The 16,038-nt window shown below is 36.4% G+C and overlaps 1 protein-coding gene across 2 annotated transcripts in view; it reads left to right on the plus strand.

The window, feature by feature from the left end:
• The window catches only part of KCNQ1 (potassium voltage-gated channel subfamily Q member 1), a 342,106-nt gene that overhangs the window by 96,658 nt on the left and 229,410 nt on the right, over window positions 1-16,038 (plus strand). The window contains exons 6-12 of one of the 2 annotated variants that reach the window (XM_017813959.1): window positions 2,153-2,263; window positions 4,724-4,819; window positions 7,037-7,159; window positions 8,012-8,153; window positions 9,439-9,465; window positions 11,422-11,487; window positions 14,318-14,438. In XM_017813959.1, the coding sequence (XP_017669448.1) occupies window positions 2,153-2,263; window positions 4,724-4,819; window positions 7,037-7,159; window positions 8,012-8,153; window positions 9,439-9,465; window positions 11,422-11,487; window positions 14,318-14,438 (686 nt within the window). The remainder of the gene's footprint in view (window positions 1-2,152; window positions 2,264-4,723; window positions 4,820-7,036; window positions 7,160-8,011; window positions 8,154-9,438; window positions 9,466-11,421; window positions 11,488-14,317; window positions 14,439-16,038) is intronic. The other variant, XM_017813948.1, reaches the window with a different exon arrangement.

A 16,038-nucleotide genomic window follows, 5' to 3' on the forward strand; every position in this document is an offset into this window, starting at 1 on the left:
TGTTAAATTAAATGCACACTTTAATTTGCAACCTAATTTCCAAGATGCTTTTTAAAAACCCTCCTAAACAAACATCACAGGAAATACTTTTCTTGTGTCACTGATGATTCACACAGACCAATTCAGAAGGGATTGGCAGGGGTGTGGTGGCAAAGGGGAGACAATCATTTCTTAGATGTATATGAATTATTCTTCAGTTATGCTTTAGTCAGCTCAAAAGCACCTATTTATTTTTACATTTCTACTTAATTAACATGATTTGAAGACTGTAACACAGAATATTTGGTAAAATTTTTCAGTTACAAGGGTTTATAATTTTTTTTCAAAAATGAAGGAATAAACAACGATTTTCTCTAATAATCTTTTCTGTAAGAAGGTATTGGCGGCCATAACTTTTCCTATAATTATATTTCCTTTTTTTATACTGTATTTTTGAACGTGAAATTGTAATTAGACTTCGGAATTTTTTTTTAAGCCACCCTCTTATGTAGGTAAGGAGATAACATTGCCCCTTCAGCCCCTCATCAGGTCTTGAATTAAAGTGGTATTTTAATAACAATTTTGGGGAATACAAGCAAAGGAACTTGGGTACTTACCTTATTTAAAGTACTTCTGTAGAGTATGAAACAGTTTTGTAAATATGCCATATTTTAAAAACTTGTATTAAAAATTAAAAACCAATTCTTGAATATTTTGAGTATCGGCAACTGGCAATAAACTTGCAATAAACATCACCACCTCAAGCAGCTAAAGCTGCCCCTTTGTCATGTGTTTGGCTGACACATAATGATTTTGCTTAGAGGAGGGTGGACAGTTCAAGTATGGATGGCTTGCTTTGTGTGTTTGAGGTACATCCCAGGTCAAAATTTACATACACAGGATTTTCCTCTCATCTTTTAGTAGGAATGGAGAATTGTTAAAGTGGGTGACAGCCATACCTTCCCTGAAGTTCTTGGCATGAGCTTTTATTTCCCCAAAGACAAGTTCTGCGTCCCTTCACCCCCTAAACAACCATCTTGCCTCTATAAATCTGCCCTTCTGTCCTCAAGTAGAGATGTTGCCCTGGGCATTGCCTGCATTTCTGCAGTTGCTGGGTAGTGTGTGTTAGAGCAGACAGGTAGGTGAACTAGCTGCAGGACAGGGTGGGAATGGCCTGTGTATGTTACTGTGGGACAAACTTCTGTGTCCTGGGCAGCTGAAGGCCCATATTGTCAGAAGAAAGTCTGAGCAGCCAGTAATTGAGGTGAGCTTCAACTGCTTTAGAGTGTGGTTTCCCATGCTCTGATCTGGTTAGCCTTCTTCGAAGTCACAGATAAAAATCTTTCCAGTTTCCAAATTCAGAAATAGCTGGTGGAATAGGTGAATTTAAATTGCTCTCAGATGCCAGATGTATCCTTCTGCTTCAAACAAATACATTCTTTCCTTGAGCTCATGCAAATAATTACTTTTTAAGCCTTGCTATGCTGCATCACTGTGGTGGTAATCTTTGCTTCAGTGTTTTGAAAGGCAAAACTCAGCAGATGTTTCCTGCATGTGTGCTTTAAATTATCTGTTCTTGCTCTCAGTGTTTTATATGAATTGATGATTCATGAGACTGTTTTCAGGATCTTTACTACATGGAAATTTTTCAGCTTCTCTTGCTATTTATACCGATATTATCTCTAGAACGCTTGATGTCTGACCCCAGGCATAGTGCATGGTTACAGTATATGTTTGCTCTTTTTATGCAACAGCCCTGTAATACTTTCAGCAAACATCTCATGCCCATAAACAAAATCACCAGTTCAGAACTGTTGGCAGCCTTTCCCTTAGGAAAGTGTGTGACATGGGCAGGCAGCCTATATCCCAGTAACTTCATATGCTGTACCGTTGCCTCAGCCATGAAGACATAAACTAATGGTTTTACATTGGAAGATTTTAAACATGTATCTTGTTGTAATTCAACTTCCTTTATGTTTTTCCATCTGGTATTAGATGGGGAAGCAAACCAGGAGAGAAGAGTTACCTTCACTAGTCTCACACAGTGTGTCACTGGAAGAGTTAGGAATGCAGCTAATGTTTCTTTAAAATACATACAAAAGGAAGAGAGAACAACAACCCAAAACTGCCATGTTAATACTTGCTGTAATACTCTCTATATTTCTCTTTGCAGGTGACTGTTACAACTATTGGCTATGGAGATAAAGTGCCTCAGACTTGGATAGGAAAGACCATTGCATCTTGTTTTTCAGTATTTGCAATTTCATTTTTTGCACTACCTGCGGTAGGTTATCTTGTACTTTTGCTGTCAGTTTGGTGTTGATTCGTTAGTCATCAGAGGAAACTTTTGTTCCTGATTCTTTAACCTTTCGTTTAATCTGATATCATGAAAGCTTTGTATTAAAATTTTATATTGTATTTGAAATATATGTGCTTGTAGAAAGTAACTAAGTAAATATGCAGTGTATTTGTCTGCAACACTAGGTTTGGGATGTCTTTGAGAAAAAGATGTTTAATTCAATGTACTTTTTCTGCCCATCTCAGAAGTGTAAAGGAAGTTATTTCTAATTACTTCTAGACTCAGCGACTTGGCAATGTTTTGGCTTTTTAAGGCATTCCCTCATAGTTTACTCAATTGATTAGGTCCAAGGTGAACTGTAGAGTTCTCATACACATCCTCCTTCTAGAAAAGCTGACTAAAAAGTGTCACTGGCAGAGAGACAACAATCAGCAGCCAGGGACACTGATGCAGTTCTTTGCCAAATTAGCATCTGTCCATGGCCAAAGTCCCATTTTCAAAAGTGACCTAGAGCTGACCTTTTAAACTGTTATGGCACTTTGTTTGCACTGAAAACAGGTTCCCAAATACTTTCAAACAAGAAACAAGGCACTTGAGTACCAAGGGTAAATTCACAGTCAGCAAAACCTAAGCTGTGGTTTGAAAACACAAATATTCAGTGCCAAGGGTAGTTAAGGGTATGTTTTTCACAAATTCAGCAGTATCCCTGAATTGTGCTTTTAAAATGTTTGTGCCACCTGAAACTTGTGGTTAAAATGATTTTTTTTCTGCAGGTCTTTCAGTTCAATGACAAGGACAATTGTGTTTGCAGATATTTGTGTAGTTGTGGCAGAGAAGTGGTGGGGATAGTACAAGGTGGACGAGAATACCTTTACGCCAGTACCTTCACAAAAATTCTTCACAATGTGAAATAATAGCTACTAAAATTCCAGTGGCTTTTTTAAATTAGTTGCTTACTTTAAAGGTACATAACCTTTTGCAGAGGAGGATAATTAAGTGTAGTTTTTTAAACTCTCCAGCATCAATTTGCTATTAGAGCGTATGTTTCTCCCCTCCTCATTCTAATATCTTTCACATTTATTTTAGAAGAGAGATCTGGTAAATGAAATGATTTGTATGAAAAATGCCCAAAGCTACTTTTTTTTGACTGAAGAGTGGTGGTGGTGTGTTTATTTGTTTGTTTGTTTTGGTAGGCTTTTTAAAATCAGACTTGAATGCCAGCAAAGGAGTTTTATAAATGATTGTGTGGCAGCCATGCCTTCACAGCCGTGCTTTATGTTTGCCTGTCAGATTTCCCTAATCTTTGTTGAAGTAAAACAACAACAAACACCCCTTTATCAGTGGGATTTTCTTTACTGAATTAAGTTGTTCTTGTGAGTTGGCCCAAGGGGGGAATTTAGGGTTTGAAGATCTGTTGCATGCTGTCTTGTTGCCATTTTAAGTAAGGGGATCTGGCTGAGATCACAGTCAAAAGTAATTGTTGTGGCTAAATGCAACTGGTATGGCTTCTGGATCTAGAAATGATCCTTCATTTCCCAAATATGTGATGTTTGAGCATCATTTTACCTCTTTGATCTTTACTAAATGAATGTAAGAGGAAGGGCATTTCTTGTTCCTTTCAAAATACTTGATGATTAATACAGTTCTTAGAGGTTGAGCCAAGATCCCTGGCTGCTCTGATCCTTCTGCTATATGTAGAAAAAGAATTATGAGTAGGTGTAATCATGTAAGCTGATTTATAGAAGATTTCATTTTTACCTGTGTTAATAAAACTTGTGTTAAATATGTCTATAACTGTTCAAATCACTACATAAATGACTTGGTCTTTACTTAAATTTGGACTTCATAGCTGCACTACATTTGGAGTCTAGTTCAGGTGGTACACCATCCAGTGCCGTTAGTCCTTGTCCTGAGAGTGAATTGGGTGGGCTTGTGTCAAACTCACTGAAGTTCTGACCATTTTGAAATATGCATTTTCCTCTTCTTCATCCTCTCTCCTCCCCTCCCACCATGGATTAACATATGGAAATAGAAATTACCATACCACACGACCTGAATCATGCCATGCCAAAGCTTACTTTCTCATAAAAATGAAGTTAAGCACATCAGGTTGATATTTTTCCCTATTCTGTTATTCCCCTTCACAAGCATTTGTGAGGCTTTTAGAGGGTATGAAATATAATTTCTGCTTCCTCTTAAGGAGCTGAATCCAACAGGCTTTCCATCAGAGCATGGTAGCATTCACTGTTCGTTTCAACAAGTAATAATAACTGAGTCTAAAAACTTTGCTGTATTAAGTCATTTCCTCTAAATAATTAGTTGGATTTTATGATGCTGAATAGAAGTTTATTAATACAACAAAATTTGGCAAGCTTATGTGTGGTTCTTTCCTCCCCTTAAAAAAAAAATAAAAACAAAAATAAAAAGTGTGTTTTCTTTCCACAGGGAATTCTTGGTTCAGGCTTTGCCCTAAAGGTACAACAGAAACAAAGACAGAAACATTTCAACCGTCAAATTCCAGCTGCTGCCTCACTCATACAGGTACTGAGTTCCTGCATATTGCATACAGTCATTTCTTTCCATTTATAATACTTTTTTTCCCCCAAACCATTGGCACTTTTTCCATGCCTGATTCCCATTAAAAACTGTACAGGAGTTACAGATGCAAGTTTTGGAAATCCAGCCTTTAATGTAAACTAATGAGCAAAAAAATACACTTCCAAATTAGTGCAAACTCTTTAATTCAGCTGGTTAAAATCAAAACTGAAGGCTACCCAGTAATTATTAAACAATTTACCTGGGGAAAAAGTTATGAATTATCATGCTTGTAGTAGTGAAAAAACAGAAAGGAGGCTTCATGTAAAACTGTACTTTTAAGAAGTTGCTGCTTGTAAAGACAAATGTCAAATATGTTTCGGTTTCCTTGGGACAAATAAATTCTTAAAAATCTCAAATTTAGGAGAAATAAGTGAGAATGGTAAATAGGAAGTCTTGTTTGGACTTTTCAGCTACAGGATAGGTGCCTGAGAACCACTGGGATTCTGCAAAATCAGCCTTTTCATGTAGGATAACTTTCAGGCAGGAAAATATTGATCCCATCTGTTATAAATGCAGGTGCAGTTCAGTGTCAGTATGGTCAATGAGATTTTATCCTTTACTTCCTTGGAGCCAGCATTGCACCCTGTAGAAGTATTAATATTATTTCATTCTAGGTTTTTCTAATTTTTTCCTCCCTCTGCTCAGTATCTGCATATAGCTTTAGAAGCACAGAGATCAAATTTAAAAGAAGACTAGATGTACACCTAAGCCATACGATTTTTGCATTCTCATATGACTTATTTTTCTGGCTTCATGAGTCAATGTGGATTTCCAGGTCATGATCTTTATGGAAACAGTAGCTAACTGTAAAGTTTATGCTTTAAACTAAACAGTTCCAGAGTTAATGTGAAAAAGACTCTGATTATAGCCAGAGATTAGCCAAAAATTGTGAGACTCATATCGTATGGTTTTATAAAGAATGGATTTTTTTAGTGTTCCCGCTGATTCTTTTGGGAAATCGACACCGAATTATTGGGAAGCCTGAGACTGCATGTCCAGAATGTTGTACTTGCCTCCATCAGAAATGTTAAGGAGGAGTAGAGGACAGACAATGACTTGCTGACTACCTGTTCTTAATAGTAGTAATTATGATTTAATCATAGTCTTGAATTTCTGAAAGCCCAATGTAATAGATGTTCTACAAATAACTTTTAAAAAGATTATTCTTGAACCAAGATGTTTACAAAATAAGTACAAGATGAGAACATCTCAGATGAGTGATTTTCTTTCCCTGTATTCCTTCTTGTTTTCTTCTAGAGGCCAGTTGTTTCTTCCAGTGTCCTATTAACCATGGAGGGAATTATATGGTGATTGTCTGATCCTTTACTTTCCAACTGCTGTCTGTTTTCCTCTGTCATTCTGCCCTGCTTTGTTTCTTTCATCTAGTGTTTTCTGGCCTTTCCTCCTCTAGATTTTGTTTGTGTATACGTGTCCTTTTTTTATGTAGTGTGCAAGTGGGGATCTGCCTTTTTAATTTGGAGAGTAACTATTAATCAACTCAGATATGTTTAGACATTTAAGAAAGAATACAGTAGTGTTTTGTCTTGTGTTGTTCTTGTTTTCTAGCCCTGCTTGTCCTCCTTTTTGTCTTAGAATGTGGTACTTTAATCATTGTGGCTGACAAGAGAGAGGATTGGTTTTGGGGTTTGGTTCCTAGTTAGCCACTGGTACTATTCCATTGTGCCATCAGGTTCATTTCTTCATATGAATACAGCCCTACTGATCATATCACAATTCCTTTTTTTTTCCTGGTAGTACTCTTGTGAGGCATGGAAAAACAATTCTTGTTTTTTTCTGAGTAAGAGCCTGAAACACAGAATGCAATAGGTAAAATGCTGGAAGTCAGGTAGGGAAACTGGGGCAGAGTAAGAAGTTGAATCCAGTCTAGAGTTCTCTCTCATTATTTGTTTGTTGCTAATGAGAACAAAATTGCACTTGAAAAGACTGATCTTTCTTTCTGGTTTGCCCAGTTCTAACTGTGTGGTTTGTGTTTACTAAATAAGGGTTCTAAACCATGCTGAGTTTATGTTTCCAGTGGGCAAATTCAAGAATAAAAATAAACAAAGAATGACTAATGTGATATTTGGAAATTACTGTGTTGTACAATGAGGTACTAATGTAATTGATTAATTATTCCATTGCTTAAAACATTTGTTCTAGACTGCATGGAGATGCTACGCTGCAGAAAACCCAGACTCTTCTACATGGAAAATATACATTCGAAAACCTGCCAGGAATTACCATTTGCTGTCACCCAGTCCAAAACCAAAGAAATCGGTGATGGTATCAGTAACTAATGTTTCCTATTAGAGTAATTAAAAATTTTTAAATTAGATTGAATTTGCTCTAGAGACTGTTTGTTTTGTTTGTGTTACAGATTATTATGTGGTTTCAAATTTTTATTTACATTTCGGTTTTTACAGTTTCAGTATATAGACATCAGAAACTATAAGTTAATTTGCTTCAGTTCCCCAAACTTGACTTTTTAAATGGATCTGTGGGTTTGGAAAAGAGTAATAATGACCTAACTGAGGCACATCGATCAGTAACTTACTGTTATTGTTTGGAAAACTATAAGGAAAGTGAAAAAAAAAAGTCCCAACGGATTCCATAAGTTAAAATTTTGTTTAAAAACAGCAACAAAAAAAACTTTATCAGAATCTTTAGATTAAGTAATACTCTGTCCTCTCTGTTGTAAAAGTATTGCACAGTAATCTCAAGATGGAAGGGGAGGATGTTGTGCAGAAATCTTCCCTTGTATTTCCAAGGGTCATCTGAGTTCAGTAGCAATATATCCATTTACTTTTTGCTGAGGGTATGATTTATTGCATCCATAAAATGGTAAAGATATTCTAGAATAGTTTGATTTATATGAGCTGCTGCAGAACTAGTAGATTTTTTTTTTTTATTGCAGGCAAGGGATTTGGTAATGACAGTGTGAAGAATTCTAGTTTTAGCAGGATGAGGGAGCCAACGTAATGAGAAACACAGGATAGCATAATGAAAATGTAATTGGTCAGGAACTCTTTTAATTGGTTATAACTCATTGGGGACTGCATTGTTATTGAAGACGTTACTGAAGAGACAACTAAATGTAGCTTGGTTTGAGTAATTTAATGTATGTGGGTTTTTTAGGTTAAAAAGAAGAAATTTAAGTTAGACAAGGACAATGGGCCTTCTTCTCCAGATAGGATGTTGACTATACCACACATCACTTATGACCACGTGGCGGAGGACAGGAAACCTCATTTCAATTTTGAAGCGTATGAAAATTCTGGTAAGGAGTTCCATTATAAAATGCCATTAATTGTAATGGCTTCTATTATTAGATTTACACACAGGTCCTTTTTAATATCTGTAGGGGAGAGGGACAGAACAAGCTCTTGTCATTCTAAAGGAAGAATACTTTGCTTTTTGATTTTGGTTGCTGGCTTGTCTGGATGAGATTTAACCATCATTTTAATGAGCATGCTCCACTGCAGACAAACTAAATCATTTGTCATTTCTGCCTGCCAGAAGAGCTACTGACTCTGGGGCTGGTGCACACATTCCCCAATTCTGCAACTGATTGAAACTACAGGGATTAGCTGTCAGCCTTTCCATGTGAAATTTACCCAGGATGTGTTAGTATTGTGCTTGTACCTGAACCAAAAAGGACTGACATGTCTTGGCTGCACTGAACATAGCCTGCTACATGAAACCATCATGTGCTCCTGCCATCTGCTCAGTGGAGTAGGCTGTGAATCAACTTTTGAAAGCAGAAGTACTTAAGATAAATGTGGATCCATCTGTATTAAGTGTCACTGTACACTGTACCATTGTACAGTGTGAGGAAAAAAGAAAGAACTTTGATAATCATCTTATAATTAACAGCTTATTTATATTTCTTTTTGCTCTAATGAACTTCCAAGTTAAGTCTGAATTTACAATGTGGCTTTTTTACCTTTATTAGAAGGTTTTAATGTGTATTGCTCAAATTTTGGCAACAAGATTAAGGTTTAATTTTTAAGATGTGTTTTATTGATTGCAGATACCTTAAGTACTTATGTTTTTTTCTGCTCAAACATTTGACTGACGTGATTAAATTTAATGACCTTCAAAATAAGATAGCAGTGTGGGCTGGCATGAGGCATATTTTAATTTCGGCAGAAAGGCTCACTTTCAATGTACTTTTTTTGTGTGCTTCTCTCACATTTTTCTGCATCATCCATACTTTTCCACTCTTTCTTGGCCTCTGTTAAGGCATGATTGCAAATTTCATCTGGTGGTAGAAATGTTAAAAGGTGGACAAGTACTGAGCTGAATGTGTCTCAGAATTTGAGTACAGACACCTTTCTTCAAAACAATCAAATGGAAGCACCTTACAAATGCTTAGATTCCACCTTTTATCATTAAATTTCTAAGCTGATTAAGGACAATATGATTTGCTGGCAGCCTACTACTGCCATTTCAAAAATCAGCTCTATACCTTTCAGTAGAAGGATTTTCTGTAATTTCTTCTGACGCTTATCTTTTTTCTTTTTTATCTGCGTTCTACTTTCTAAACTGTTACAAGTATACAGGACAAACAGGAATGTTAAAATTGCTTGGTAAGTTGAGGAAAATAATTCTATTTATGGCATGCCAGCTTATGACAGTGTAATGTTTGCAGTGCTTTTCATGTGTGTCTAGTGCCATATAGTTTCTAAAAACTCTTCTGCAGCCAAGGAGATCTAGACAGACAAAAACATACATTCTAACGCTTGTAATCACAATTGCACCCACAGTTTCATTACAAAGAGAAAAGTGAGCACTCATTTATATAAATAGGTGATCTCTAGTGGGTTCCTTATAGTTGAGAAAAATTGCTCATGTATATATAAACAATAAAAAAACCAATTTGCCTATAAATAAAGCATAATTTATCCAGTAGTTAGCTGAGCATATAGATGAGAATTAATTTTTAAATAAATAGATTAGGTGGAAGAAAGCTTTCAGATTTGAGCCCCAATGCTGTGCATTCTGAAGTACATGCTGTAAAAATGTGCTGTAGACATTTGTGAACAAATGGGGACCCATAAATTAAATAATTTATTTTACTGTTTGTCTGGATTCTGTGATCACTTAAGCAGCCATGTAGTCCTGTGATGTTTCTAATGTGCTTGCTTAGGCACTTTCTTAACAATTGAGTGTTCCCCAAAGATTGTAGGACTGGAGCTAGGCCTGGGCAAAAGACCTCTGTGATTTAGTGAGAGTGCTGTGAGCCACCTGTAAGTTTTCTGCTCTGAATCCAATAGATTCAGAGGACAATAGAGGCTTCTTTTCAGTGATCAGGTGCAAGGATGCTCATGCTTAGATCAAATTGTCTGAAAATACAAGGTTCAGTTTCTCCTCTGAACCCACATGGGACACAGGTGCAAATAAGGTGGTAAAACAGCGAAAACAAACTGAACCTCCTTAACTGCCCCTGATTTGCCCATTTTCCAGTTTCCACTCTTCTCCTGTGTTCCAAGAGGTGCATCTCTGTTGGGGGTCAGCATGGTGGAACAAAATCAGGAGAGCAACAAGAGACACCAAGTCACTGTTTTACATGAACAAGAAATTCTTTCATCTTGGAGAAATATCAGAGGAGCTTTGCCAGCCATCATAGGTTCAGTTTGTATTTCCTAGCCAGGCAACCTGAGCTCAGTGGACCTGAGAGATTGCCTAACACTGTTCTCACAGCAACTCAAAGAAATAAAGAGGAGAGAGCGTAATTGTACTTACTGTCAATAAGATTACCTACACAGAAAACTGAAGCTCCCAAATCAAAAGTTCAGAAAAAAAAAAATTAGGAAGTACAAGAATACAAGGCTGCTCATTCAGCTTTAATTTGGCCTTCAGAAAGACTAGTCACATATCCATATGCTACTTTCTCATATTCAGTAAATTTATAGACTGCCCACTTATACTTCAGTCTTCACATTCCTGAATCCTGCATCTGGCATCCCTGTCAGTATCCTTGGGCAACCAAAGATTTCCAGCTTTCTCCCCCTTCCTTCTTTCTCCTGGCTTTATCAGTTCAGCAAAGACCCAAGAGCATGCTGTTGTGGTTTAAGAATGGTACTCCCCAATGTAGTACTTGCACTGAGACTCTCCAAACCCCTGAAATCTGGCCAGAAGATAGCTGCACTGTGAACAGTAGGAACCAGAGCAAGAGAGGTCTGACCCGTATGAGGCTGGACACTCAGAAAAGTCAGGAAGAAAGGGGCAAACATAGATTGCTTTCCTCAAAATGGAACTGGGATGTAGGGAGGAATGTCTTGCAGCAGGTGACACTGTTGTAAAGAATGGGTTTGGAGAGGCAATGATGCCTCCTCAGTGGCGATTTAATATTCTGCTAATGTGCACTGTAGTAAAGTTTCATACAAACTCTTTTCCACAGTTTTTTTTTGTGTCAGGTAGAACATACTGTATTTTATGTATGTCTCCATCTCCTCAGCTGCCTGTCTGGAGCTTTTTTCTTTTTTTTTTTTTTTCCCCCTCTCTTCTATCTCTGTTTCATGTGCATCTTTACTCTGACTCAGATTGTCAGCGCTCCTGGCCATCCTTTTCCGCAGACCAGCAGTCTTCCAGTGCTCCTTCCTCTCCAGGTAAAGCTCATAATATTTCATTGTTCCATCATATTCCATCAATCCATCACCTTTGTTAATTAGTAAATCTTTGCAATGCTCTGTCTGGAGTTGCCTGCTGTGGCACAGAAAATATAGAGCTCTTTTTCAAAAAAAGGCATGGGCATTTCAGTAGAATTTTACGTTTGGAAGTTGATCAGGTTGTAGATTGCAAATGTTAAAATAAAGTAATTTTCTGCAGACCAGAGGTGTTTTGTAAATGCATTAATGAAAACTCAGATTTTTCCATGAAAAAATGCTTTAAAGTGTTTATCTTTTTTGTCTGTGCTTACAAAACAGGAAGTGTAAAATATTTTCTATCTTTCTATCCAAATAGTCCACTACCAGAAATGCATCTACATACACGTCACAAAAAAAATTGTTGTGTTGATAATACAGAAAAAATATCAATAATTTCTTTGTATTGTGTTTATAATCCTTGATTGAAGATTCATAGAATTGTAGAATGGTTTGTGTTGGAAGGCACCTTTAAAGGTGTGTAGCCCAACCTCCTTGCAATGAGCAGGGACGTCTTCGACTAGCTCAGGTTGCTCAGAACCAGACCTTGAATGCTTCCATAAAGTTCAGAATTTCTGTTTTAAAGCAGGGGTTCTTGTGCAAAATAGAGAAAATGAAGTTGGAGATCCCCTAAATTATACCAACCATCCTTTGATACACTGTTTCATGTTTCTGTTCACTCACTGTTATCCATTGGAAATTAGTGTCCGAAGTTTCCTTTGTTTTTTTTCCCCTTTAACCTTCATATTTAGAAATTTAGTGTCTTTTTTTAACATAATTTTTTTAAACACTGCTTTGTAAGAAAGACTCCTCCAGATTCAAATGACTATGAATTTATTTTTATAAGTAAAATAATGTGTTTTGCTTGAGCCCTGTTTCAAGGCACTTTGTGGCAGGGAAGCTCTCACCAAGGCTCTTTTCTTGGTGACGATGATCTTAGAAATTTTAAAAATAGAGGGAAGGAGATACTGTGTTTCCCTCATACTAATCAGCTCTTCATCTCTGTATGCTCAGATAAGAGCTCTTTCAAATTGGTTGAGTCACAGTCATGAATTCTGGTTCCTTTTTCATTGTGCCACTCCTTCTCTCCCCTTCCATGAAACTGAAAAGCAGTAACTTTGAATGATCCAAGAAAAGCTGTTTCTGCAGATCCATTAGTGTAGTGTGTGTATTGTATCTCTCATAAGCACTGTTTGGTGACTTTTCAGCAAACACGAAATGGTTTTAAGTTCGGCAGTTTTTATCACTTGCTGTCAGGAAAATTTAGAAGTTTGTGAGTCCTCCTTTCCTAGAAACTGGGAAAGTTATTTATATCTTGTATAAATGAAAACAGTGAAAATTAATTTAATGAAAGCTAAAAGAGGTCTATTTGAAAGGCATTTTGAATCTGAATCTGGAATTATTTTGCTTGTTTCACAGCCACTGTCTTGTATGTTGGCTACAGCAAAGGGATTAAATAATATGGTACTAAAACCAAAAATTGAAGCTGACACTTCCTAAAACCAACAACAGAATTTTCAATTTTAAGTGTTGCAAGTGGCTCCTGCTTGTAATAATTGTATCTCCTAGCACTTGTCTTATTTGTTTATTTATTTAAAACTGTGATTTCAGAGTTCATCCTTTCCTATTACAATTTCTGGAGAACAGATTTCCCTTTGTGATTTTGGACAGCCATGTGCCTGATGAGATAATAACATTTTGTCTTCTTATTATTTGTAAAAGTTCAAATCCATTTCTGCCATATGAAGATATCTAATTACTGGAGTAAAATGGTTGTAATTGAAAAAAAAGTTTCCTGATATCCCCACTTTTATTCTTGTTAAGTATCAGTTACATTTAGGTTATCTATTTCTGCTTTATTCCTTTAGCTTTTGTGTGGCATTTTGGTGGGGCATTATTTACTTTTATAATGAAAAGTATTTTACTTAATATAGTAGAGATTTCATAAATTACTACATTATAATTATTTTATTGAATGTTCCAGCCAGCTGCTCAGACAAATGTTTCTATGCAGGTGTCATAATCTGCCTATGATTTATTTAGAATTTAACCTGGTTTTGTTCTCTGTAAATTCATTTAAAGTCATGTAAACCACACTAGTGGTTTTATTTATATGCAGATTTTGTGGCTTCACTAACAAATGCTAGGACCATGTTGGAAAAAGCACTTACTATTCTTAATGTTAGTCTCTGGCAGAATTTTGGAGCCTGAGTTTAAAAATGAAATCTGTTACACTCTGCTTAGTTTCTTGGATACATGAAAGTGATGACATGCAAATAACTTTGTCACTAAAACTTTTGATATCTGGAGTTCTATAAAACAGCCTTCCCAGTGAGGACCTCATCTTGGATGAACTGAAGATCTTGCCACCTACCTGTCTTGTGTCTGAGGCCAAAGATGAGGCATCCTCCTGCCCAAGTTTTAGAGGGAGCAAGCAGACTGGCTCAGACAGTGTGTGACAGGAACTGACTTGCTCACCAAATGATAATACCTACACTCCTGGTTTCTTGGTCTTTAGTTAGAGTTATTACACACCAGAATCTGGTGTTATAAACTAAAACATGAGGTAGAGTGTGAACAAAAAAAAAGAATGAAATATTAGTTTTAAATCTTCGCCAGAACTTGAATTGCTTTGGGTAGAAGAAGAGTTAAAGTTTTGGTTTTCATGAACGCTGCAATTTTTGGTAGTAACTTCAGTTTTCAATATTCTCTTAAAATGTACAGTATTTTAGAGATCCAAAGGAGTGGTAGTCAAATGCTCTTGGTTTAACTGTTACCTGCATGTTTTTCACAGTGAAAAAAAGCCCGACGTTTTTAGATGTGAACACAGGACCCATCATCAGGACCAGCAGCTTTGCTGATGAGCTTGACCTGGAGGGTGAGACACTGCTGACCCCAATAACTCACATCTCACAGTAAGTCAAGGCTGTTGAATTGTGCATTAGTTGACTTAGACAAGAGAAGCCAATTCAGGTGGGAGGAGCTGAAATATGGAGCTGATAGGGCTATCTCAGATATTTGCGTCAGACTCTTTTTACCTTGAAGTCGGTGTGTATTCTGTTCTGAGTGCCAGTAAATCTTCATGTTAACCTAAAGAAAAGTTCACTTGGTTGTGACACAAGGCTTTAGTTTTCAACTGATGTCTCTGGGCAGCTGGTGGCTGATATGCCCAAGATTTTTCTACAGAGACAATGTGTGGGAGTTCTTGCCTGATGAGAGTTATATTACTCCATCCACCATTTTCCGGTGGAATAGCTGTAAAGTGCAAATTTTAAATACTACTTATATGAAACACAATTTCAGCAGCACCTTCTCTAATGGTCAAATGATGTTCTACATTGGAAGAAAAGCTCTGTTTGATCATTATTACTGCTTTATTGTGTATAAAATGATCTGAAATAGGCCTGTACTTTTTTTGTCTTTTTCCTTTTAAAAGAATATTTTCCACTTGTCTTTTATGCTAAAATGTTATCTTCAGGTTCTCAGATTACACTAAAAATTTGCGAATTGCAAAAGATTTTTCTTCAGATGCCTTTAAAAATAAATCATCTGTCATTGTTTAATTCAAACTTCTGAAAAATGCTTATTATTTGCCATAGTACATATGTCACAGTATGTCCTCTAGCAGAGGAAAAACATTTTTTCCTCTCCTGTTTCTAGAAATCTGAGGATTTCTGCAATGAAACCACAGATGAATATTCTTGGCATTCTTGTATTTCTGAGGTACAAAACATGTAGAAATGCCTGCTGCCAATTTTCAGACCTTCTTTCTATACAGTATAAATAGCAGAGAAACACAAATGTACTTTTTATAGCCATTTTCTAAGGGCATTTATTAAAAAAAAAAAAAAAGAGTAAGTTTTGGTGGAATTCTCCCTACCCCTAAACAAAGGTATTTGCATTTTCATCTGAATCACACAAATGTACATCTGTTTGTAGACAGAGGATTTAGGAGACTTGTATTCTGGAAGATTTCTTACTGGTACAAGCAGAAGGAGGAAGTAATAAATTTCCTCAAGCCATAGACAAGAACAGTGGAGCAAAAAACCCAGATCTAGATGTTTTCTTTGCATAGCTTTTTTTATAACTTTAATTTACCACAACACTGCAGTCTTTCTTCAAGAGAAATAAGCTTTGATGCTAGGAGTTTTCATTGTCCTTTTTGGGTTGTGAATTATTTAGTTATTTTTCATTGATACTTTTCAAATAATATGCTTCATCTCTTTTGAGTTCAACTTGTGTATCAGCTGAGATTTTTTTTTCCTATGAACTACTTGTGGGAGACCTTAGGTTATAGGTAATGTGTATCAGCTGAAGAACTGTAGCAAATTAACATCCTAGTCTATCAGTAACTTAGATATTTTTTTTTTACTTTCCTAATTTTTAGTTGTAATCTTTGTTGAAATCTCCCTAGATTGCTCTGAGTCATGACTGATGGTACAAAACTTGTCCCCATATGTGGCTTGAATTGAGTCTCCACTGGGGTGGAAGAAAGTGGAAGTCATTGTTTCTTTT

The sequence above is a fragment of the Lepidothrix coronata genome, unplaced genomic scaffold, assembly GCF_001604755.1.
Source record: "Lepidothrix coronata isolate B3197 unplaced genomic scaffold, Lepidothrix_coronata-1.0 Scaffold1, whole genome shotgun sequence".
Lineage (NCBI taxonomy): Eukaryota > Metazoa > Chordata > Aves > Passeriformes > Pipridae > Lepidothrix > Lepidothrix coronata.